We start from the raw sequence: 25,398 nt of genomic DNA, 5'->3' as shown, positions 1-25,398 counted from the left end.
TAAACTGGTATTAAGTGAACAAGTCAAAGGGAAACGATTCGCATGTTAACGTAAGTTCAGTCAGAGAGGGCTGTGGAGCTGTGCTCATGAGTTTGGATGTTCTCTTAGTGGCACAAGGGAGCCACTGAAGGTTTTAAATAGGGGAATTAGTCAGCTTTGTACTTTGTGCCCTTTTTGGTCTTGGTCTGGAGAATGGCTGGAGACAGTCCAAGTGTCAGAGTCTGGTGACCTAATCTCCAGGCACGGCTGTGTCGGTGAGGGGACGGCACAGATCTGAGACTTTAAGGGGACGTGCACGTGAGGAGAGAGGAAGACTGAGGTGGCTAGGAGGGTGCCCAGGCGTTTAGGTGTGGTGGAATGGCCAGCAGGGTCCTGTAGCACTATGTGCGCACCCCATCGCTGGCCTTATCTCGAGGCATCATTACAATTTATGATCTCTTTCTGTGAGTCTCCCCTCAGTTGGCCATGAACCCCGGAGGGCCAGGGCCCGGCCCTATTCACTGTGGCATCCCTCGTGCCTGGCACAGTGCCCAGCACGCAGTAACTGCTCAGCAGGTGTTTAATGGATGAACTCTGGAAATTATATGCACAACTTTAAGGGTGGGTGATACTCCTATTTAATAAATGCAATGTCCTGGCATCTTTTAAAATGTGGGGCACATGAAGAAGTCCTAGAAGTTTGGGGACCAGTGGTCAGAGGCCTGGGAGGTGGGTTGGGGAAGAAAGAGGGATGGGGGGGGGGAGATTGAGGGGGAGCCCCCCCCCGGGGCCGTGAAGACTTGTTTTGGCAGCTGGCACCCAATGTGCCTCTCCCTGAGATGGGGCTTGTGGGGAGCGGCAGGTTTGGAGGACTCACTCGGTGATGAGTTTGAGTGCCTGTGGGACCTCTGCTTCAAGGTAGAAGTTGGGTGTCTCCAGCTATGGCAAGTTCTGGAAACCTTCGATGTGAGGGGGAGGATGGTGGCTGAGGGGGTGGCAGGGTGTGGAGAGGGGACCTGGGATGCCCCAGAGGAAGGGACTTTTCAGGAGGGGGCAGAGGTGTGAGTTAGGGATGGAGAAAGGCCAGCGCTGGGCGTCCTGTGACTTCCTCATGTCCCCACCGCCCTCCTCGTGATTATTACCCCATCATTACAGCCTGCAGCTGGGAGAGGCGCCTGGCGAGCCTTCCCGAAACCCAGCTCCAGGGGGCTCAGCTCCTTCAGGTGAGGCTATTTGGCTTCCACTCAGTCACATGTTTCGCTCCTGCCTGCTCCTCTCCTTCCCCTCCTCCGCGCCCTCATGCTGCTGAGTTCCTGAGTGAGTTAGTCTTGCTCACCCACCAGGAAGCCAGGCCCTTCCCTGCTGTGTCCTGGCTGTTCTCCTTCCTCCCCTTCCCTCTCCTCCCTCTGGTCTGGCCGAGGGGAAGATTCCGAGCTGGCAGCAGCGAGGGAAACCCCCGGGCGGGCCGCCTGCCCTGCCACTGCATACCCAGCTTCCGCAGGCTGGAGGCCAAGCGCAGCGGTGCTCCGGCAAATGTGTAGCAGGCGCTTGGGGCAAAAAGCCCTGCTTGGTAGAATTTATTGACTCCTGTGGTGTCAATATTCCTGCTGTGGCCAACTTCAAGCTGTCAACTTGACGTTGCTGAATGCAGACCTGGGACGAGATGTGTAAGTAGCACATTCTCATGTAACATTCCCTCCAGACAGACACAGTAGGCGAAGCTTCGAGAGCCTATAGTTAACAAAGGGTAGCAAATTAATTAAGTTTGAGTATTTATTGTTTTTTGAAAGTACAACTTACTCTTTTAAGTATTTATGATGTAACTTTTAAAATAATGGCTGTTTAGGGGTGTCTGGGTGGCTCCGTTGGTTAAGCATCCGACTTCGGCTCAGGCCTTGATCTCAGGGTTTGTGAGTTCGAGCCCTGCGTCGGGCTCTCTGCTGTCAGCACAGAGCCCACCTGGGATCCCTTGTCCCCCTTTCTTTGTCCATCCACTGCTCATTCTCTCTCTCTCTCCCCCCCTCTCCCTTTCAAAATAAATAAACTTAAAAAAATGAAATAATAAAGAATGTCTGTTTAACAACTACTTTGCCAAATTCCTGTGAATTTAACAATAAGCTTTGCAAGCAGTACAGATTGACTCCAGTAAATCACTAAGTGCCACCTGGGCCATGAGAAAAGGGGGAGATTCCAAACCCGGAATTCTAGGGGATGACATTTCCATGGATGTTGCTCTCCTCTGGCATCCTCTCCCTGTCCAGGCTGTGGGCAGTGTCAGTCTGGATGGCAGGAGGTGGGCAGCGAGCCTCAGCCTCCCTGTTTACAGTAAGACCCAGGAAGGGCAGGAAGAGTAAGACCTGGCCCTGGGCGCCCCTCCCGCCTGCAGACATGTGCTTTCCTGGCCTGGATCCCTGGGTCCTGCGTTTGCCCAGGTCTCAGCCTCTGGACACCTCCTCGGTAGCCTGGAGCCAGGAAATTTAAGCGGTGCATTGCCCTTCGTCTCTGAAGATGTGTCATCTTTTGAGGGTTGGGGATGGTTGGGCAAGCCTGCTTTCTGAGCAATGACAAAAACAAAAGAGAACAGAGCCTCTCTTTATTTCTTTACCCTGGGCTGCAATACAAGGCGGGTAGTGCTGGGTGTGAATGGATATGGGACAGAAGAGAGCTTCAGGGCTGCAACTCAAGCCCGGCTCATTAAGTGAGAAAGAAAAGCACCGATGGGTCCATTTGACACATTCTGAATGTGCCAGTCTTTGCGCTAGGTCTTGGCCATGTCAGAGGTGGCGACGCACAGCAGTGAAAACTTTGTCTTCGCTACCCCAGGAAATGAGTTGAATCTCAGGTTTGATGCTCCTGCGTTCCTGTCAATGACCATTGTGAAGGCGGGAGGAAAGAGGTCACCTTCCCACCACATCCCAAATATGCCTCAGGCCCTGGTTCATGTCTGTCCCTCGACTAAAGGTGCCTTCCCCTTGTCTATAACCATAGCCCATCACAAGGCCACCTACCCTACGAGGCTTCCTCCTAGCTCCCTCTCAGATGAGCTGCCCTTCCTTGTAGGGCTTCTGCATTCTCCCTTGGGTCTTCCTTTGAGTGTGGGGTTTATGTGCTGTGATATCTAAGCTCGGGAAGGCTGGGACCTTGCTGTTCGTTCGTTCGTTCGTTCATTCATTCATTCATTCATTCACTTATTCATTCACTTCCTTGGTGCGGGGAGGAGAAGGAGGATGAAGCTCTCTCCAAGACTGAGGGAGGGTCCGGCTGGAGGGGAGCATCCAGTCTGAATGGAGGGAGAAAGAGAGGCAGAGCCGGCAGGCTGCTCATCACCCACAAGGCTTCAGTGTTCAAACATGTTCACTCTGTAAACACCGTTTCCATCACAGAGGGTGGGCTGGTTTCCCTCTAGGTTTCTGAGACCCACCAAGTCAGTTTTAAGCAATCATAAACTATAACTGAAAACAAAAACAAAAAGGAATAAGGAAGAGGAAAAACACCTGTAACCCCCTGACAAAACCGTATTCTGCTATCATCTCAGCCCCTGCGCTGGTGGGTACCTGCCTTCTGTAAAGAGTGACACAGTGTCCAAATGCCATGCATGGTACTTACTCTCTTTTTTTATCTGCCTGCAGGTTACTCTCAGAGGGTGTTTCCGTGGGTTCTGCTTGGTGCCTGCCTGCTTGAGGACAGCCCCACCCCTGCTCTTCTGCCTTGTGGTAAAGACATTTCCTATTCCTTTATTCTGAGCAAAAAAAGATTAGTGTGTTGTTCCCTCCAAGAAACTCAGTTCTATCTGTATTCTGTGTAGCTGATAATGGTTTAAATTTTGATTTCTGTCTCTTTAATATTGCTTACTTGTAAAATGCAATCTAGGGAGATTGAGCTAGCTGAAATTCAGGCGGAAGGCTCAGATGCGAGACCAGGGCGCCATCTACTGGTCATTCCTGATTATGACAAAATTGAATTTGCCTCGAGCCTCCTGCGTGTACGGGTAAAAATGAGTCGATTTGAAGATTAAAGATGGAAAAGGTGGGTGTGTGCAACAACACGTGTAACCAACAAAGCGTTTATGTCAGAATCCATAAAGAACTCTTAAAAGATAATATAAAGAATGCAATAAATAGAGGGACTCTTGAGTGGCTCAGTGAGTTGAGCCTCAGACTTGATTTCTACTCCAAGGTTGTTGGATTGGGCCCTGTGTTGGGTTCCATGCTGAGCGTGGGGCCTGCTTGGGATTCTGTCTTCCTCTGCCCCTCTACCCTGCTAGCATGTGCGTGCTCTCTCTCAAGAATAAAAAAGAATGCAATAGAAAAGGAGCAAGAGTATTTTAAAGGGGCACTTAGTAAAAAAGGATATCCAATGAACAGTGAATTTATGAAAAATGGTCAACTTCTTATTTAGAGTCTTGGAGGAGGAAGAGAGGTAGAGAAAGGCCAAGGTATAGTGGAAGCCTGAATACAAAACAAAACATAAAACCTCCCAAGTCCTTCAGATTTTACCGACAAGGAAGAAAACACTTCACCTCAGTTTAATTTGCACTGGGGAAGATGGAAAATATGTATTTTCTGCTCCATTTTGCTGTGAACCTAAAACTGCTCTAGAAAAAAATAAAGCCTTATGAAAACCCCTCACTGATTCTGTAAGAAGTCAGCTAAACAAAAGCCTGAGGGAGTGCTCAGCTGGCCGGCCTGGAGAATCAGTGAACAGAGAGCACTGTGTGTGCCCCTCAGGTTGGGGAGGCAAATGGGGGTTGGGGTTGGGTAAGTTCTGGAAGAAGACACCCGAGATGCTAATACAGGTGGTTACTGATAGGGGGAAAGACAGTGAGATGTTTGCTGTGTGTCTTTCTATCTGGCTTTAATGTTTGACCCATATGATGGTTCGTGTATTGAAAATAAAGCGAAAGCTTGAAACCTAGTAACTTAAAAGGCTGAAATATGTCCAGTGGCGATGTCACTTGGAAGAGCACAGGTGACCTTGGGGCAGAAATTTGGTCAAGAGGAGGCAGTAAAATCCGAAATCTAATAAGTTTGGGTGAAACGGGGGAGAAGACGCAGAGACAGGCTCCCCACACTTGCCTGATTTTGTTTGTGAGGGAGGGAAGAGGGATGGATGGAGGGAGGGAGAGAGGGAAGGAAGGAGGGCAGCAGCTGGGGGGGCCAGGGTCAAAGGAGGGTTACTTTGCTGTTTAGCAGGGGAGAGATTTGAGGGTCTCACTGAGAGCCAAGGGGTGAAAGAGAAGGCATCCCAGGGGAGGGAAGCTGAAGGCCAGGAGGCTGGTGGAGCACAGCAGGTGGAATGAAGAGCTTGGTGAGCCCCGCCCTGGGGCCAAGCGTGTTGCAGGGAGAGCCTTGTGTACGTGAGGCCACAGGAGCGGTCCAAGAATTTTGCAGCAACTTTATGCACTGGTGGCAGTTGTGCAGATGGCTTCTGAGGCCCTCGCGAATCCGATTTTCTTACTCCAGAGCAGCTGTGCAACAGACTTCCTGCAGTGATGGAAGTGTCCTGTATCTTCGCTGTCCGGTGAGGTAGCCGTAAGCCACAGAGAGCTACTGAGTGCTTGAAATGTGGCCAAAGGGACTTAGGAACTGAATTTTAGTTTTATTGAAGTTTTTTAATGCTCGATTTTAACTGAGATATAATTGACAAACCATGCCTTCTGCACATATTTAAAAAGTACAACTTAATAATATTTGGTGTGTGTATACAGTCACCACAGCTGAGACAGGGCCTCCCTCCCAGCCCAGGGTTTCCTCATGTGCCTTTGTAATCCTTCCCTCTCACCCTTCCCTCTTCCCATCCATCCCCAGGAAACCACTGACCTACTTTCAGTCAGTATAGATTAGTTTGGACTTTATGTAAGTAGAATTATACAATATTTATTTTGTCTACGTTATTTGCTCAGCATACTTATTTCGAGATTCCTCCATGTGTGTCTCAATAGTTCATTCCTTTTCATCACTCAGTAGTATTCCGTTGTATGGATATACCACATTTGTTTTTATCCCTTCATCTGTGGACAAACATTTGCTGCTTTTCTCCAGTTTTTAGCCAATACACATAAAGTTGCTGTGAAGATCATTATACAAGTCTCTATGTGGATATATGCTTTCATTTTTCTTAGGTATATATCTAGGAATGCAATGGCTATAGCATATGGTAGGCATTACAGTGTTATTTAATTTTTTAAATGTAATTTATTGTCAAATTGGCTTATATACAACACCCAGGGCTCATCCCAACAAGTGCCCTCCTCAGTGCTCATCAACCATTTCCCCCTCCCTCCAATCAACCCTCAGTTTGTTCTTTGTATTTAAAAGTCTCTCTCTTTTTTAAATAATTTGTATTTAAAGTTTTTTGATGTTTTATTTATTTATGAGAGAGAGAGAGAGAGAGAGAGCGTGAGCAGGGGAGGGTCAGAGAGGGAGGGAGACACAGAATCTGAAGCAGGCTCCAGGCTCTGAGCTGGCTGTCAGCACAGAGCCCGATGCGGGGCTCAAACCCACAAACCATGAGATCATGACCTGAGCCGAAGTCGGACGCTCAACCAACTGAGCCACCCAGGTGCCCCTAAAGTCTCTTACGGTTTGTCTCCCTCCCCTCTCTGTTTGTAACTATTTTCCCCCTTCCCTTCCCCCATGGTCTTCTGTTAAGTTTCTCAAGATCCACATATGAGTAAAAACATATGATATCTGTCTTTCTCTGACTGACTTATTTCACTCAGCCTAATACCCTCCAGTTCCATCCACGTTGTTGCAAATGGCAGAATTCCATTCTTTCTCATTGCCAAGTAGTATTCCATTGTATATACAAACCACATCTTCTTGATCCATTGATGGACATTGAGGCTCTTTCCATAATTTGACTATTGTTGAGAGTGTTGTTATAACCTTTGGGGTACATGTGCCCCTGTGCATCAGCGCCCCTGTATCCCTTGGATAAATTCCTAGTAGTGCTATATTGCTGGGTCGTAGGGTAGTTCTATCTTTAATCTTTTGAGGAACCTCCACACTGTTTTCCAGAGGGGCTGCACCAGTTTGCATTCCCACCAACAGCGTAGGAGGGTGTGTGTTTATCCACATCGTCGCCAGCATCTGTTGTTGCCTGAGTTGTTCATTTTAGCCACACTGACCCGTGTGAGGTAGTATCTCAGTGTGGCTTTATTTGTATTTCTCTGATGATGAGTGACATTGAGCATCTTTTCATGTGTCTGTTAGCCATCTGGATGTCCTCTTTGGAAAAGTGTCCATTCATGTCTTCTGCCCATTTCTTCACTGGATTATTTGTTTTTTGGGTGTTGAGTTTGATAAGTTCTTTATAGATTTTGGATACTAACCCTTTATCTGATATGTCATTGGCAAATATCTCTTCCCATTCTGTCAGTTGCCTTTTAGTTTTGTTGATTGTTTCCTTTGCAGTGTAGAAGCTTTTTATCCTGATGAAGTCCCAATAGTTCATTTTTGCTTTTAATTCCCTTGCTTTTGGAGATATGTTGAGCAAGAAATTGCTGTAGCTGAGGTCAAAGAGGTTGTTGCCTGCTTTCTCCTCTAGGGTTTTGATGGCTTCCTATCTCACATTTAGGTCTTTCATCCATTTTCAGTTTATTTTTGTGAGTGTTATTTAATTTTAATTAACATTAATTAAAATTTAGGGGCACCTGGATGGCTCAGTTGGTTAAGTGTCTGACTCTTGATTTTGGCTCAGGTTATGATCCTAGGGTTGTGAGATGGAGCCTTGCATCGGACTCTGAGCTGACAGTGTGGAGCCTGCTTGGGATTCTGTCTCTCCCTCTCTCTCTGTCCCTCCCCCACTCACGGTTGTGCATATGGTGTGCTCTCTCTCTCACAAAATAAACATTAAAAAATAATTAAAATTTAAATGGCCAAATGTACGTAGTGTCTACTATATTGGGCAGCACAGTTCTAGAATGTATTTATTACTCCAGTGATTTTGTACCAGGGAGAGACCTTCACTCCTGCTCTAATATCAGAAGACATTCATTCCTCATTCATTCAGTGAAGATCTAATGAGACTCACTTTGTGCCGCTCATTTTGCTAGACACTAAAGATGGGATGGGGCAAAAGGGATATGGACTCCGCCCTTAAGGTGCTTACACTGTAGCGGGCTTAGTTTGGTTGGGTTATGGGTGTATTAAGTCCACTGGGGAATGAGAGGAAGGATCCAGTGTGATTATAAAGTAGAGTAGTTCAAGCCTGTGTAGATGCTGGGATGGCCCCAGGAGGGGTGTGGGGTTGGGGTGGGGAATGAAACCTCTCCCTCTCCTACTGATATAACCTGTGGAAATAACAACCAGGTACAGAGATGGTGGTGTTTAGAGAATAGAGGTACAGCTGGTGAATTTGGTGTTTCGGGTAGCAGGGGACACTTGCTGTGAAGGGGAGGGAGAGGGAGACACATGCTGTGTTAAGACGAGTTGTGCCTGTCCCAGGGACATGGGGGGGTCACCGTGCTCATCGGTACTCCCCATACTGTAAGCCCTCACTCCATCACTGTGACATGGTATAGACAAATCTCTACTCATGTTTCCCTCGGGAGAAAAACTAATTTAGGCCCTGAGTCAGTGGCTGTGGGTGTATTGAATCAAGAATCTTCCTAAGAATTTGTAGGTCCTTCTGCTCATGACTCATACAGATTCTGCCTGTGGACACTTTGCCAGAAGCAGCCCCAAGCCCAGGACGTTGGTGCAAGGACGTGCAAGCACAGTAAGATGTCAGCGTTGAACTGATGGCATGACCTGTGCTGGGGTGGTTACGAGTGAGTCACCTGGGGAGCGGGTCCTGCACCTCAACTGTGTAGTTAAGGTATGACTTTGACGTTTTTTGCAGGGTGTCAGGAAAGTGTCTAGTGAGTCCAGGGAAGCTCAGGAAACTGAAATGGGAATAACAGCAGCTGCAGCCAACGTTCAGCAGCGCCTGGCATGCGCCGGGCACTTGGCAGGCATCACCTCACGGAATCCTCCCGACAGTCCTGACCCCCATTTTACCAGTGAAAGGACTGATCCCAAAGAGGTCACGTAATTTACCTAAGTTCATACTGACAGAATCTGAACGTACACTCAGGGGTCACTTCTGCCCCGGTGAGAGGAAACGGATAGGTCTGAAATGACCTGAGATAAAATCTCAAATGTTAGTTTCTTTCCATCCTTCGATCAATCCCTGGTGTGAGAGTCTTCCTGAATTATACTAAGTAGATGTGTCCAGTGGGGACACTTGGCGATTTCTCAGTCACAGAGTGGAGAGCGGGAGGAAATGATAATGTGTTGAACGGCAAACACCACGCTAGACAGTTTATGGACATCGTGGTAGTTTACCCCTAAAGCAAACCTGTGACATCCAGGGTGTTATCTTGTACAGCTGAGAGGTCTAGGTGCTGGCTACGATCACCCAGCTATTAAGTTCATAGAGCTGAATTTGAGCCCTCACAGGCTCGATGTGAACTTTCTCATCACACCATGCTGCCTCTCCTTTCGTCTCAACAACAAAGGACATAGGAGAAGAGGCTCTAAGAACATAGCCCCTCAGGGTCTTTATTGACGAAAAAATGTTAGTAAGCCTCAGGCAGTTCTGGGAGAGATAAAGTCAGAGTTAACATAACCTGTCCATCCAGTTGGGCACTTATTTTGTTTTAATGTTTATTTATTTTCAGAGAGAATGAGATGGGGGGTGGGGGGGAGAGAGAATGTGCATGCTTGCACACAAGTTGGGTATGGGCAGAGAGAGAATCCCAAGCAGGCTCCGCACTGTCATTGTAGAACCCAACATGGGGCTTGATCTCACAAACTATGAGATCATAACCTGAGCTGAGATCAAGAGTCAGATGTTTAACCCCCTGAGCCACCCAGGTGCCCCCCCCACCCCCAAAGCTTTTAGAAGAGTGCCCGGCATGTACAGTGCTAAGCATTCAATCAGTGTTTTATTAACTATGCTGACAGCCAGACTGATGCCAGCAAAACAGAGTAACTTGTCCAGTCCCAAGACACACATAGCAAAGCTGAGACCAGAATCAGTTCTTCTGCCTCTTACTCCAGTGTACTTCTGTATATTTGGTATTATGTTTTAGCCGTGAGACTAGAGTGATTAGGTTTCTGAAGGGGTTGTGGCTGGGGGGGAGGGCCTAATGGGCAAGGGGCATTAAGGAAGACACAGGGTGGGATGAGCAGGGGGATGAATATGTAGGGGATGAATCCCTGGAATCCACTTCTGCTAACTCACTTGGATGTGAATTAAAAAATTAATTTTTAAAAATGAGTGATTTAAACTCCGTCAGTACTTTTAAAGTAGTGTGAGCTGTCCCCCAGTTTCAAGCTTAAAATAGTTCATCTTCTAAATGTTCATCATCTAAAAATAAAGTGTCTTTTGTAAAACAAACAAGCTGTCATCAAGACTGGGATTGACAGGACCTAGCTTGGTGCTACCGCCCGGGCTCCAGGAGAGATTATCAGGTTCTGTAAATGATAATAGCTGCTGGCCGTTAACACTAATTTAGTTGCAATTAATTGTGTACTTGTCTGGGGTGTTTCAGAAATGGGTCTAATTTCTGTTGTAATCTTTTTAAAGAGATACAGAAAATAACCAGAAATTCTTGAATAGCTGTATTCTGTATAACTGTAATTATACGTACCCCAAAAAACCACAATTCTTTGTTATTGGGAGATAGCCAATCTGGAACATTTTTTCAGAGAAGCAGTTTTATGATAGGGTTTCAGTTACATTATGGAAAAGAGATTATAGCATTGACAGTGGGGATTCTGAGAGCTCCTTAAAAAATTTCCATGCAAAAATAGATACTTAGTGGGGCGCCTGGGTGGCCCAGTCAGGTAAGCAGCTGACTTTGGCTCAGGTCATGATCTCAGCGTTTGTGAGTTTGAGTCCCACATTGGGCTCTGTGCTGACAGCTCAGAGCCTGGAGCCTGCTTCACATTCTGTGTCTCCTTCTCTCTTTCCCTCCCCTGCTCATACTCTGTCTCTCTCTCTCAAAAATAAATAAACATTAAAAAAAGATATTTAGTGTATGTATAGTTTCCAACTGTGGGAATATTCACGTAACCCTTCTGTGTCTCCAACACTGGAAATTCAAAGAAAACACCTAGGTCCCTCCCCCAAGGGCTTGTGGGTAATCAGACACTGGTGGCTCCCACGGTGACCAAATGAAGGAGGGAGGGAGGCACAGAGGAAGGGCTCCTAATTCACATAGGGAGGCAGAGGAAGGCTTTTTAGATGAGATGATGCCTGAGGAAGAGTCTTTAAGGACGAGTTGTCTTTTGTGAGGTAAAGAAGCTGGGGAAATGATTTTCCAGATAAAGAAGGGGGCAAAGGAGCAGAGGCTAAGAAACTTTGCCTTGTTCTGGTAGCTGTAAGACTGGCACTGCTCAGTTAGTCAAGTACAAAAATAATAGGCAGTGTCTTTGTGAAGAAACTAGCTTGTAGTAATAATGATGTGTTCTTAGCATTCTTTATGCAGCTCATTTAATCCTCATAAAAGTCACGAGGTAGGGACAGTTAATATTTTTATTTTGTGGACAAGGAAACTGAGGTACAGAGAAGTTGAAAAGGTTTCCCAGAATCTCAGTGTTAGGAAGAGAGGAGGAGGGCCAGGATGGAAACCTAGGCAGCCCGCTCTGAATCCATACCTCTGTGTGAGCTCACAGTGAAAGCATCTATTTGGTTTGGAGCTACCTAGTAACTAACCAGATATCTACTACATCTTACCTCCTCCCAACCAAGATGACATCAGCTTTAACCCATAATTCCATGGCTTGTGGGAAGTTCATTGACTTCCTGGAAATATCTACGAATTACTGGAGGCTTGTGTTTTTGTTGTTTCCCATGGATTCACAGCGTCTATGTAATGTTTCTGAGCTGTTTCTTTGTCTTGATCCTGCCTTGGTGATGGCTCAGTGGTGGGCACAACCCTTTCTGCTTGATTTAGCTACATTTCCCTCCCCCCAAAGTGATGTAAGCATTGACTTAAGATTTGGAGGATTGCTGTGCCTAGTGGGTCCCCTGGTATATTGACTGTAACAATGGAAGAGCCCCTCCCCTTCACGAACAAGACCAGTTGTGGACATGGAAGTGCATTGTCCCAAGAACAGAGCAGTGGCTGGCTATAGCAGGAATGCCAGAAGGAGCCCAGCCCATGGCTTAGGTCCAAACCCTTCCCAGTCATGGCTGTGAGGACTGAGGAATGAAGAGAGGAAAGGCTAGTGAGAACAACATGCTAAGACCTGATTTAGCACTGTTCTAGTGCCTCAAAAAACAAGAACTCAATTAAGAAATGGAGTAAACTTTTGGCTACTTTTTGGCCAAGCATGTAATAAATTATAGAAAGTTGTGTGTTCTAAATGATTATACTTCCTTTACCTGTACACATCTATTATCTAAAACATGGTTGTGATTTGGACTACATTAGTCTATACTGGATCCCTTTTGTATTGTTTACTAGTTATAACTATATTTAAGAGATGTCTGTGACCTTCTCTTGCTGTAGACAAGACTACCTACGTGACTTTCAGCAAGGACTTAACTTCTCCTGGTCTCAGTTTCTTCATTTGTAAAGTGAAGATTATAATATTCACCAAAATACCATCATGAGAATTACACAATAAAGTACATACCAGTGTCTGAAATGCAGTAAAGGTTCAATAAATGTTAGCAATGATTTCCCCCGTTAACCAAAATTGGACTGTGGTTTGGTATGGCTGAAGCATGGGAGATAGGATAGTAGTTGTGGAAAGGAACTGTGGGTAGAGAAGTGAGCAGTCACCAAACCAGAAGGATTTTATATGTCATTACCAAGAGGATGGATTTTATCCTACAGGCCAGTTTCTCAAACCATCCATAATGGGAGTGTGATCTTCTGTCCATAGGAGTTGAGGGTATGACCCAAGGTGCTCTCCAAAAACAAAATTGTTTCATTTCCTGCTTAATTTTTAAAAATTAAAACAGGAATTTTAAAAATTTAAATTTTTAAAAAATTTAAATTTAAAAATTTTAAACAGGAATTTTTTGTTCTAGTCCATGACATGTTCAGTGGGAGGGAGATGGTCTTCAAACATCAATTCTTAGTTGAATGACTGTAAAATGAATTGACATCTGGAAGTAGTTTCAATATGCCTTATTATAAAAAATCCCAACCAATTCTTTGAGATGTCCCAATTCCAGTATTATGGTATCTTAAAGATGAGGACACTTCTCAAACCAAGTATGTATATCTCAATGGCTAAAACACTGTGAATTATTTAATACTTTGTCTTGGAACTTTAACAAATATGCTGGACTTTGGAAAATATCCTTACACAAAAAAGCAAAGAGAGGATGGAATAGGCTTGTGTTTGGATAATGCTGAAACTCCATTCAAACCGTAAAGTGATTAAGAGCCTTTTGGAACTAGCATTTGGCAGTAGCCTTCACAGGGCACTATGATTTAATGAATGGAAGTCCAGGAAACTCCCATCTTCACTCCATCTTCTTCATTCCTTGACTAGGCCAGATATCCACTAGTCACTGTCCTGAGGCAAGTATCCCTGCAACCACTTATGTTGTTAGCAGGACTCCCCTGGGGAGGAAGGAGAAGAATGGAAATCCTAGGGAAGTCAGGGAAACAGAGGTGGTCTGTCTTGTTTTAGGGTTGGCTTTATATTCATGGGGTCTCTGAAAATTTCCATTTAAAAATCCTACTTTCTTCCCAAGAAATAGCTCTTTGTATTTGGTAGAAAAACCAACACACATTTTTCCCATGGTGCCAGCATTTTGTTAAAGCAAACAAGTGTTTAAAAAAACAAACAAACAAAAAACCAAACACACCAAAACCCCACAAACCAGTATGTCGAAGCTGGCAAGTAAAACATAGACAATAGGAATTTGAAAAGTCAAACCAGAACAAATTTTTGAAAAGTTCACAGAAGGAATCTGGTAATTTACAAAGTATCATCTTCATGTTTATTGGGTAATACCCAGAGGCCAAACTTGATAGTTCATGTTCTGTAAAAGTCACATGAGAGCCTTAAACCAGAATGCTGCTTGAAAATGATGAGATCTTTGGTGATATTTCACTGAGTCTAGATATTTAAACCTCCTAATCTTATACATATGATTTATGTAAAGATGATATTTAGTCATAAATATACTTCTATTTATGCTTAGGCTGAATGATAGCTTAAAGAAAATATATCATAGTTGGAATTGGATTATAACCAAAAATATTATCCAACGAATATATTAAATAAAATTGAAAGTTTGGCATGAATGAGTTTGTAAGGCTAATTTATAATTTATTGTAAAATAAATTCAAATATATTTTAGCATCTGACAAGGACGGAAAAAAATGACACATCAAAATAGATACATAGCTAGGTAAGTAATTAAGTAATTATGTTAACATCTCACTAGTATAACTTACCTAAAACTCTATTTTATTACTATTTTCAAAAATAGATGAGTTTTTCTCTAGGTGACTGGAAAACTTGAAGGAACATATTATTTTTAAAGCCCAGTAACCAGGTTTCATCCTAGCAAATAAAATGGTGTTTTTCATTTGTGAGCTCACAGCTGGCACAAACTGGATAAGGTACTCAACATACATACGTTTTCTTTATTTTTTGTCGCAACTCAAGTGAAAATTAAAAAATCAAGTAAACCTGCATATTGAAAAGTCTTTGGAAATGATCCTGGTGTTTGGGGGCAGAAAACTGCTTTGCTAGGAAACATTAGAGAGCATGGCACATAGATGGTGTTTGAAATCTTGCTCCTCTTTTCCTCTCTCTCTGCCTCAAACTCCAAGGAAGACAGACGAGACTGGGAAGGGGAGGCGAGCAGCTTTGGTGGCTCAGGTGGCCTTCAGACCGGCCAGTCAGAAACTTCCAAGCAGGCTCCAGAAGAGCTTGCCGCACCCATCTATGCTCTTAGGGCCTTGACACGATACAACAGTGTACACCAAGGGTGGGCAAACTTTGCCTATAAATGGTCAGACAGTAAATATTTTGTCCCAACTACTCAGCCCTGCCACCGCAGCACGAAAGCAGCCACAGGTAACCATACGCGATCACATGAGTGTGGCTGTGTTTGAGGAATACTTTACACTGAAGTTTAAAGTTCAACATAATTTTCACGTGTTAGTCTTCTGATTTTTTTTTTTTAACCATTAAAAAATATGAAAACCAGTTTCGGCTCCATGGGCCATGCAAAACGGGCTGCAGGCCAGAATTGGCCCATGAGGCACAGTGTGCTGACCCCGTCTGTACCGTGGGCGGGCCCCCAGGTCATTCCTCTCAGCCTTTACGAAGGCCCTCACCAATCTTCCTTTCGCAGGAGTGTCTCTTTCCTTCCTGCCATTGTTGTGGGGGCTGCAGGGATATTAAAAGTGACTCCTAGAAAAAGTTACAGATTTTTAAAATATCTTTTTTCTTTATCCAGAAGCTTTTTCCCAGGTTTCTTTTTTTAAGCATTTTTTTTAAACATTTATTTTTGAAAGATACACAGCATGAGCAGGGGAGGGGTAGAGAGAGGGAGACACAGAATCTGAAGCAGGCTCCAGGCTCTGAGCTGTCAGCACAGAGCCCTACACGGGGCTCAAACTCTCGAACCCTGGGATCATGACTTGAGCTGAAGTCTGCCGCTTAACCGACTGACCCACCCAGGCGCCCCGCCCCAGGTTTATTTCTTAAACACCTTAAAGAGGGCATTACAGTCTGAGTTTATAAAACTAGGTTATAATCTATTTTCCAATGTTTTTTAAGATTATTACTATGTTTTAAGGTCTACTACTATTGCTCAATAAAGCAGCCCAGGAATTTCAGGATTATATATTTTCATTTTTTAATAAACCACACGGCAAAACAATACTTTATTTAATAAATGTATAGGAAATTACAATTTGAAAATTGCAAATACAGTACATATATATATATACTATAACTTGATCTTATATGGACAAACACCAGCTTCAAAATCTTCCTAAAATCAATCGTATGCAAAATACCTGGTTTCTGAAAGGGCAAATGGAAAAGTATATACAATTTCTTAAACTGTGATATGGCTTAATAACACATAGTTTTAGAGAAGCATAAGCTTTCCAAATATACAGAATCTTCCAGGTGCAAAGGTGACATACCGGCCATTTCGGTTTTTCAGAATATACTTAACTGCAATATCTAAACTGACGCCATCATAGATGTAATTTGGAAAGTCTCCGTCAATGTTTTCCAGTCTTACCAAAAACCAGAAAATGTTTGTTGGTCCTTACAATATGATCAGAAGAGTAAGATCACAGCGTAAACCCTTTGTAAGCAAGAATTCAAGGATCAGATGGCCTGAACGCACACACGCGACTCAAGGAGGAACCCCCATGACAGTTCCTCCTAATTTGCGGGCTCTGACAAACATCACAAAAAATATCCCTGATTGGTGAGCTATAAGACAAATCTGACACCCTCTCCAGCAAGATTCTCGTGACAGATCTGTAGTCAAGAGTCTGCAAATCCTGTTTTGGTTAGAGACAAAACTTAATCATTTGGAAATCAGACTCGCCTCCCCTCAACACAGCATATAGCAAGGCGTCACTCTTCATTTGTGACCAATACCCACCTGACTCATGAGCTAAGCTTGGTTTAAAAAGAAACCGAGCCAAATGAACTAATCTTACATCTATTAACACATTCTGTAACTTTAAACTTACTATACGTAAGGCAGAGTCAACAGCAAAATTGCCTAAAACCTTAAGGGGCTCAAATTCTGTAAGAACACACCTTATTCATTATGGTGAACCAATTCACATAGATTCATAAAGAGAAAATAAATTTACCTAATTGTGCTTGTTTCAGTAGTGAATGACTATCTCTTCTAAAGTGATGAGAGCAGTTGTTTAAGACACAACTCAGTCTCATTAGACTCTTCACTTATGGTTGTATAGTGTAGTCTCTTTCTATCATACTTATTCTGTAAAGTTCAGTGTGCAAGAGAAATCTGGATCAGGAACAATCAGCTGTTTCAAAAAAAAAAAAAGGGTTCTTCCTCACCTAGAAACACTTTATAAGTGGAGCTTTGTTTCAGAAAGATGGTCTTCCTCACATTAAAACGAAAGGGAAGCTCATGTATCTGATCCTGCCTGTGTCTATTCTGGGAAAATTCTACTAAAAACAAACACTCTCAGTGAGGACAACTGGGTTCAAGACACAGACCCAGAACACTGAGACTTTTAAGAGCAGGAAACTTAGTTTTAGAAAATGGGAAAAAAGTACCCAAATTTGAAACGAAAGTAAAATAAGAGATCCTGTGATTTGGTGAACAATACTGACGGAGCTGCAAGCTGCAAAACTCTGGGCTCACATTACACAAGGCACAGCTTACAGGAAGTGCATATGGGAATTCTATTTGCTTCTGGTTCTATATTTCAAAGCCCTCCAATAGATGCCTTATGCAACTATATTCCTAACATTAGATTTGTAACGCAGCATGGTCGTTAATGAAAGAGGTCTTTTCCTAAAATAAATCAAAATGCTGCCTCTGGCCAGAGTTGTGACAGCCAGGTTTATATACACAAGTAACTCTGATTATTTGCAAATGTTAATTAAAATACATCTAACTGGGGGCACCTGGGTGCATCAGTTGATTAACTGTCCAACTCTTGATTTCAGCTTAGGTGTTGATTGCAGGGTTGGGAGTTCAAGCCCTGCACTGGGCTCCACACTGTATGGAGCCTACTTAAAAAAATACATCACACCGAAAAACTGCCCAGTTTTTACATGTGATCTGTTTTCTCAGTGCAAAATTAACAATGCAAGGTATTTATCCAAAATTACTCAGCGCCTGTGGCAGGACGGTGGAGAACTCTTCCTGTGAGGGCTGCCTGAGGGTGTGACACAGGGCTGCAGCTCAGCAGGGTAGGGACAGACCCAAGGCTCTTGGCTTCTGCCGTGCAGTCCCTGGTCACATCTGCTAAATTCACATTGTCCTCTGTGGGTTTTGTCAAGTTACAAAAAGTGAAATCTATCAGCTTTCAATCTCAGCCCCGGGGAAAGCACAAGTACAAAATCTGTAGTCCTCGCTACAAAAGACAAAGCACAGGGAACTTCATGTGCAGCTCACTTAAACAAAGCACACTCATTAAAATTTACAAAAGTTTTCAATGTTTCTGCATTTTACAAAAGATCCTTTTCAATCCTCAAATGAATTTCAGACTGTTTTATCAAATAACTTTTTCAAGGAACAGGTTGATAGGAAAAGTAAGATCCACCTATTTAAGATAAGGGAAAATTTGCAGGAAACAAGCTCATGGGAAACACTTGCAAATATGGGGAAAGCCATTAGCATACGATGCATGTTCTTTTCTCCTGCTAGGTACCCAAAGTCCGTAAGTGCCCAGATGTCCACTGAAATGGTTATTTATTCTTATTTGCTTTCCATATTTTAGAGAATTTTCACTTAAACAGTGTATGTACTACTCACATTTTTGAAAAATCCAAATCATTTTAAATGGATTCACAACAAGAAAGTTAATTTTCAATTCAATAAACTGGGTTTTGCTAGATACCATTAACCCTCATCAATCCTTTTTTGGGGGATACCATCAACTCTTAATAATCTTTTAGGTAACTTCGGGTTTTATCTTAGGTTTACTTACAGTGAGGTACTTGGTAGAAAGATGAAATCTGTTTCCTCTCCTTCTTTGATATTATAAATCATCTGCATGTTTATCTAGGCTTCTAATTCACAACTTGTCTAGTAATTGTACTCTAATTCTCTGAGGACCTCAAGAACCATATCCATTCTTGGTTAAGAAACTGTCCCTGTGAAAATGGACTTCTAAAGTGCATAAAGATAATCTCAAAACCAACAGCTGCAAAATGAAACCTGATTTTTCACAGCTACCTCTTTAACACAACTGGTACCAATTAGGTTGCATTCCATCTGGAAAGTTTCAGGTTTAGCCTCCTTACGAAACAGATTGAATGTCCATCCCTATTCCTGTGTTTCAAAAAACACAAACACAAGGTCAAAAACCCTTGACATTTTCTTTCTTTTTTAATGTCTTCTATCTCTTTGGGCATCTCTGCTATAGTATTATTGGAAAACCTCAAAATTCTATCTTAGGGTTTCTGGAGTCCATGGAGAATCCCTGATATCATCAAACAAATTCTCTCTGGAGGAATGTGGTTAATCTACATCTGAGAGAGAGGCATTACAAACTGAACCCTACCCTCCAGGGTTTTACCCTGAAAGGGCACACACTAACTGGCACGGAGGCAGGAAGCTAGGTACCAAGCACACTTTCCGTTCTGACAAGGACAGAGGATCACTGATTATATTTTGCAAGTCTCCTGCTATTCTTAAGATAATTCCATGAATAATAAAAGTGACTGCAGGAAGACTTAAATCTGACATCCCACACTCTATCCTCACTCCTATATTTTAAATTACCAGAGAGTAATTTAAGATTAACTTCTGCCATTCAGAATAGTATTGAAAATATTTCCTAAATATCCTAATGACAGTGACAACCACAACATGTAAAGATTTGGTTCTGATTAAGATTACAGATAACCAAAATGATAACTCAGAGCTTCAAAACCCTGTAACATCTGGAAAAAGCTGTTTATAAAGTATAACTGTAACAATAACATTGTGAAATAAAACATTTCTGAAACACTTAGGAATACATGCTTATTCCACTATCTGGATAATTTCTAATATTCTCTGAAATCTGTTGAGAAATAATTTCTGTAAAAACATAGCTGGGTGTCGAATTCCAGAAGCTGGTTGTCAAGATTACATAATAAAAAAATTCAGTTTTCCAGCACTAGCTTGATAAAAAATGGTCTTTAAAAAGGATTTTTAAATGCAAATACTGAATTCTTGATGCTTCCTTCAAGACACGTACTCAGTCATAATTAACGAAGTGTGGTCTTGGATTGTCTTCTCTGAGGTATCTGTAGAATCACGTCTCATTCTATAAATAGTGTTTTGGAAACATCTTCATCTGAAAATCATGGCGAAGTCTCATTTTACCTTTAGACAGAAACTAGCACTGTCAGGCTGGAGCGATTGTTTTGAAAGATGGATGCTTGATACTGACACAGCTGTCAGGACTCCATTTTCTCTTGCAGGTGTGCACATTTATTGCTCTCAGGTCTGTGACTGCAGGATAAATAAGGCAGTGGTCCCTTAGGAAATCAGGAACTGGAACTCTGACAATGTGCACAAGTTCTGTCCACTTCTTGCCTGTAACTTTGAAGCTGAACAGCACACTTATACATGCCAAATGTGTTCAATAATACGTGCTTTGCTTTGGCCTGCACTTCCTCCCATTTAGATGAACTTCCAGGAACTGCAATGTCAAGAAAATATCGTTAGTATTCATTGTAAACAGTTCCAATGACACCGAGAAATAATACACTTAATATATAGTGAACCTATTTTTATTAGATTTTCTCTCCTCTTGAAGCTACTCTCTCAGAGAAGCACACCAGCTTCAAAAGCCAAGGTGGCTTATTATTCCAATCTCCCTAGTCCATTATCAGGTAGGGAAAGAATACTAGATGTCAATTACAAGTCTTTTCTACTTAAAAAAAACAAGCCATATGCATGTATTATTTTGATAAATAAAAAGCATCAATCTATGAAATGACCTAAAGATACAGAAACAGATCCAGTTTTTCTTATGTAGAAATAAAGCATAGTAAATACACTTCATGCTTTAATCTGAAGGCAAAGATCAATTTGTAATGTCTCATCTTAAAGAGACTGAAAATTACTGCTCTGCTGTCATTACTGATCTGCAACTCACCTTTTGAAAAGTGTGAACCCTCCCTTAAAGCAAATCTTTCCAGCAGAAACATTTTCATATTTACTTAAAAGCACAAATGTTTAATTCAATTCCAAAGGTAAAGTCCACCAACCCCAGGATTTACTGTCAGCAACATACTTAGCTGGATGTGTACTATAGCAGTAGGCTTTCCCGATGTGAGAGACCAGATGTTTAAGTCTTCCACTGAGTATACATCGTCTATTTTCAGCAAGGCTTCTTTGATATAGTCTACATTCAAATGGCTTGGTACACCTATTAGTTTAGAATATATCATAAGTAAAGTTTATTTTGGGGAAAAAGTTATACGTAACTGATAGAATTTTTTTTCTCCAAAGAAATCAAATGGCTTTACCAAATTCAGTTTAAATGAATACTTTAAAATATACTAATACTTTAAGATAAGTGGTACCTGGGCGGCTCAGCTGGTTAAGCATCCAACTCGTGACTTTTGGCTCAGGTTATGATCCCATGCAGGACAGAGCCCCGGCATGGGCTGGGTGCTCTCACGCTCTTGCTCTCTAGCTCTCTCTGCCCCTTCCCCACCTGTGCTGGGCACACGTGTGCATGCACACTCTATCTCAAAATAAATAAACTTAAAAAAAAAATCAAACTTGAATACTTCATTTAACAAATAAGCTAAGACAGTGGCACCTGGGTGGTTTAGTCAGTTAAGTGTCTGACTCTTGATTTTGGGTCAGGTCTCATGGTTCATAGGTTCGAGCCCTGCTGACAGCACGGAGCTTGCTTGGGATTCTGTGTCTCCCTCTCTCTCTGCCCCTCCCCAGCTTGCACTCTCACTCTCTCCCTCTCTTTCAAAAATAAGCATTAAAAAAAACGCTGGGATCAACATAAAAAGCAGTGAAAAAGAACATTCAATGATAATGAAAGTACTGTTGAAAACTTGCATGCATATACATAATATCAGTAAGTAGGGATGTTGGACATATAACAAAGTAGCAAGGTAAATGGGAATCAAGGAACAATAGACCAGTAGACATAATTGTATTAAGGGTCAAAAGAGTTATATTTTTGTCCTAGCTCCACAGTTTATTAGCAGCATTACCTTAACTGCCCTTCTGAACCTCAATTTCCTTATTGGTAAATAGGGATAATAATGTCTACCTTACCTACCTTAGCTATGTAAGGATCAAATAGGTAACAGATGGGAGAGCACATCAATTCTTATATTTTATATACACATAAAGTGGTGTTACTATAGCCTATAGTAAGCATCTGTAAAAAGACATGACTCCTACCTACCCTAGAGTGCCCCCCCCACCTCCAATCCGATTTAGGGAAATAATAAACCCACAATGGGGGATATTAGTGAGATCTTACCTTCTAGTATTATAACTATTGTGTCCCATATGATGCGAAATGTTGTAAAAGCCACAAGTAATGAAAATACATATGTACAGATGGGATCAGCAATCTTGTATTCTGGCTGAAAGGTGACAGAGCAAAATCGTATGATTAAGTATGGACTGACATAACAGACTGTAAAGCAAAGCCAGCCATACTGTCCCCCATTCTTTAGTTGCCTTCGCCAGGACTGAAGAATACCGTTACAATTTAGATACCAGGACTCTTTCCTAGATTGTTTAAATGCCTTTCCTTGTAAGACCTATTTCCAGAGGTTTAATCATTTACTCTACTGCTTTCCTCTGTGCCTTCCCTAAATCTTCCACTCAGAACCAGAGAATATCAGAGCTGGAATGAGTTTTAGCAGCCAGTTATCTGATCTAGAGGGGCTCCTGGGTGGCTCAATTGGTTAAGTGTCTGACTCTTGGCCTTAGCTCAGGTCATGATCTCATGGTCCTGGGACGGAGCCCTGCGTCAGGCTCTGCACTGAGCGTGGGGAGCCTGAGATGCTGTTCGCACGTGCTCTCTCTCTCTCTCTCTCTCATTGCCCCTCCCCTACTTGTGCGTGCCTGTGTGCACTCCCAAAATAATTAAACCTAATAAATAAGAGTTTAGAGTTGAGGGACTTGCTCAATGTCAAAGTATTAAATGGCAGAGCCACGGCTAGAACCCAAATCTCTGGATTTCTAGTCCAGCACACATTCCAGTATATAGCAGTTCAGGGACAAGGCTTAAAATTGAGTGAAGGTGGTACTGAAGCCAGCTATAGGTAAGTTACTCTGTAAAATGATACTACTGCGTTTAGTGCTAGCGAAAGAGCTATACTGATGGCTCAATTAAGCCTACCTAACTAAATGCAAAATGAGTAAGACTGGCTTTGGTGTCCAATGTACTGATAAAAGACAATTACCTTTAGTTTTAATATTGAAATTAAAGATATTTGAAAACAGAAACTCTAGCAATTTATTACCTTGAATCTTATGATGTATGCAGCTATTAGCACACCAACACTCTGTACCAAATCCCCCAAGGCATGTACAAACGCGGCTCTCACTGCCAGGCTATCCTGCCCATGGTTGTGTCTGCACCCAGAACCTACGGTAGGAGAATTTGAGGGCAGAGAGTGGGAATGGGCGTGGTGACCAGACTGGTTCAACAGAAACCCCATTCTGTCAAAAATAAAAGAAAACATTATTATTCTTCCTAGTAGTATTGATAAAAAATACATATTACTAATCAGACAATAATGAGACAACACGGACCTCATTCATTAATATGTATCTGAGCACCTGCTGTGTAGCAGGTATAATAACAACACTATAATAACTCTACTAGTTTCTGTTGTAGGAGAGAAGGCATAGAAGTCAACAAATCAATACATAAAATAACTGCCAGGCAATGCAACTATTTTGAAGAAAAGTAAAGCACCGTGAGGGACGGGGAGTGCTGAGGGGGTGGGGGTGGTGGTCAGTCACACAGGGCTTCTCTGAGATTCCAATCTCAGCAGAGACTCTAATCAAGTCAGGAAGCATGTGGTGGTGAAAGGGTGTTCTAGGCAGAAGGAATACCAGGGCAAAGGCCTTTAGATGAAAATGTGCTCTATGTGTTTCAAAAAAGCAAGACAGCCATTGTGGCTAGGCTGAAGTGAGCAAGAAGGCTAGGGTATGAGTTCGAGAGGTACACAGGATCTTATTAAAAAGGCAATGGTAAGGCCTTTGATTTTATTTTAGGTAGGGATGGAAGCCAGGGATTGGCAAACCATGGTCTCTAAACCATATGTGGCGCACTACCTGGTTTCGTAAACAAAGTTTTACGAACACAGCCGTGCTCATATGTTTACATGTTAAATGTGGCTGCTTTTGTTCTGTAACAGCAGAGTAGCGGCAAAAGAGACTGCATGGCTCTCAAAGCCTAAAATATTTACTATCTGGCCCTTTACAAGAAAGTATGCTGACTGCTGGTCCAAATGATTAAGTATATAACCTAAAAATTTCATAGTTTTCAGGGAAAAAAGTTTGTAGTTTAAAAATATCTTAATATAAAAGTATTATAAAATAAAATTTTTAAAAAACCCTTTGTCTCACNGTCCCCCTCAAATTCCTCATGGTTAGTCAAACTTAAGCATAACAGAGCAAACTAATGAGGAATTTATAATTCCAAGCGTTTTATTAACATAAGAAAAATTACATATTTAAAATATATAATTTTAAAATACATAAAAGTACCACTGCCCATTACTGAATGCATATATAAAAGTCTCTAAGTTCACAGTACTTAAAAATACTGATGTGAAAACAATAGAGTATATGACACCACAGTGTCCAAACCCACAGAATATATATATAACACCAAGAGTGAATGAACCCAAATGTAAACTGGGGACACTGTGTGGTGGTGTGTTCACGTCGGTTCATCACTCTGCGAAGGGATGCTGATAATGGGGAAGCTATGCATGTGTGAAGGCAGGGGATATGTGGGAAATCTCCGTGCCTTCTGCTCAATTTTTGTTGTGCACTTAAAACTAGTCTAAAAATAATGCCATTACATTAAAAAAGCAGAGCTTACATTACATTGACAGCAACTCCAACAGCTGCAGTGATGAGCATTATATCCCCATTTATTTCATATTTCATATGGATGGTTCTTTGGACAGCTTCATATAGGAGGAATCCCATAAGTATATATACCAACAGCACACTGATCATAGCTGATAAAACCTCTGGAGGGAAAAATATAAAAAAATAAATATATCTGTAGCATGGTTATTACACTTCATACAAACTGAACACTTCACAATCTTTTATTTATATCTTTCCTCTAAAGAGACAAAAACACTATCATTTCTGTCATGTTATTTTCCTTATTTAAAATGTGTTTAGTAGTTTGTTCTAGATCCTCTGATGACTCATTCCCAGCACTCTCCACCTTTCCCTCATCTCTTTAGGGTCAAACTGTGTATATAACAAACCACACACATGGTAAAAAATGAAAAGCTGAAAAAAAATTACTGGTAACATACATGACCACAGACTACTTCCTAACAGAAGACCACACTTACAAATCAGTAACAAAGTGAGCAACCCATAACCAAAAATGTGTAAAGGACACAAATACTAATACACAGAAAATTAACAGAATTGACCAATTTATCAATCATAATGCAAGAAGTTCAAAGAAGAATATGATTGCTTTTTGTCCTTTACTAAACTGATAAAGATTAAAAAGTTTTGATAACAACC

General features: G+C 42.2%; 2 protein-coding genes across 2 annotated transcripts in view; one reads left to right on the top strand and one right to left on the bottom strand.

The window, feature by feature from the left end:
* The first annotated feature begins 1,338 nt into the window (after positions 1–1,338).
* BLOC1S6 (biogenesis of lysosomal organelles complex 1 subunit 6) overlaps positions 1,339–25,398 on the top strand; it is a 136,316-nt gene continuing 112,256 nt past the window's right edge. The window contains exons 1-2 of the mRNA XM_077764475.1: positions 1,339–1,646; positions 3,609–3,692. Of these exons, the coding sequence (XP_077620601.1) occupies positions 1,625–1,646; positions 3,609–3,692 (106 nt within the window). The 5' untranslated portion in view covers positions 1,339–1,624. The remainder of the gene's footprint in view (positions 1,647–3,608; positions 3,693–25,398) is intronic.
* Positions 15,787–25,398, bottom strand: part of SLC30A4 (solute carrier family 30 member 4) — a 29,697-nt gene continuing 20,085 nt past the window's right edge. Inside the window, exons 3-7 of the mRNA XM_077764473.1 lie at positions 24,725–24,878; positions 23,130–23,328; positions 22,136–22,241; positions 20,915–21,049; positions 15,787–20,317 (exon numbers count right to left, since the gene is read on the bottom strand). Of these exons, the coding sequence (XP_077620599.1) occupies positions 20,163–20,317; positions 20,915–21,049; positions 22,136–22,241; positions 23,130–23,328; positions 24,725–24,878 (749 nt within the window). The 3' untranslated portion in view covers positions 15,787–20,162. The remainder of the gene's footprint in view (positions 20,318–20,914; positions 21,050–22,135; positions 22,242–23,129; positions 23,329–24,724; positions 24,879–25,398) is intronic.

The sequence above is a fragment of the Crocuta crocuta genome, unplaced genomic scaffold, assembly GCF_008692635.1.
Source record: "Crocuta crocuta isolate KB4526 unplaced genomic scaffold, BGI_CrCroc_1.0 scaffold102, whole genome shotgun sequence".
NCBI classification, from domain to species: domain Eukaryota; kingdom Metazoa; phylum Chordata; class Mammalia; order Carnivora; family Hyaenidae; genus Crocuta; species Crocuta crocuta.
This window is presented reverse-complemented; position numbering and strand designations above follow the sequence as displayed.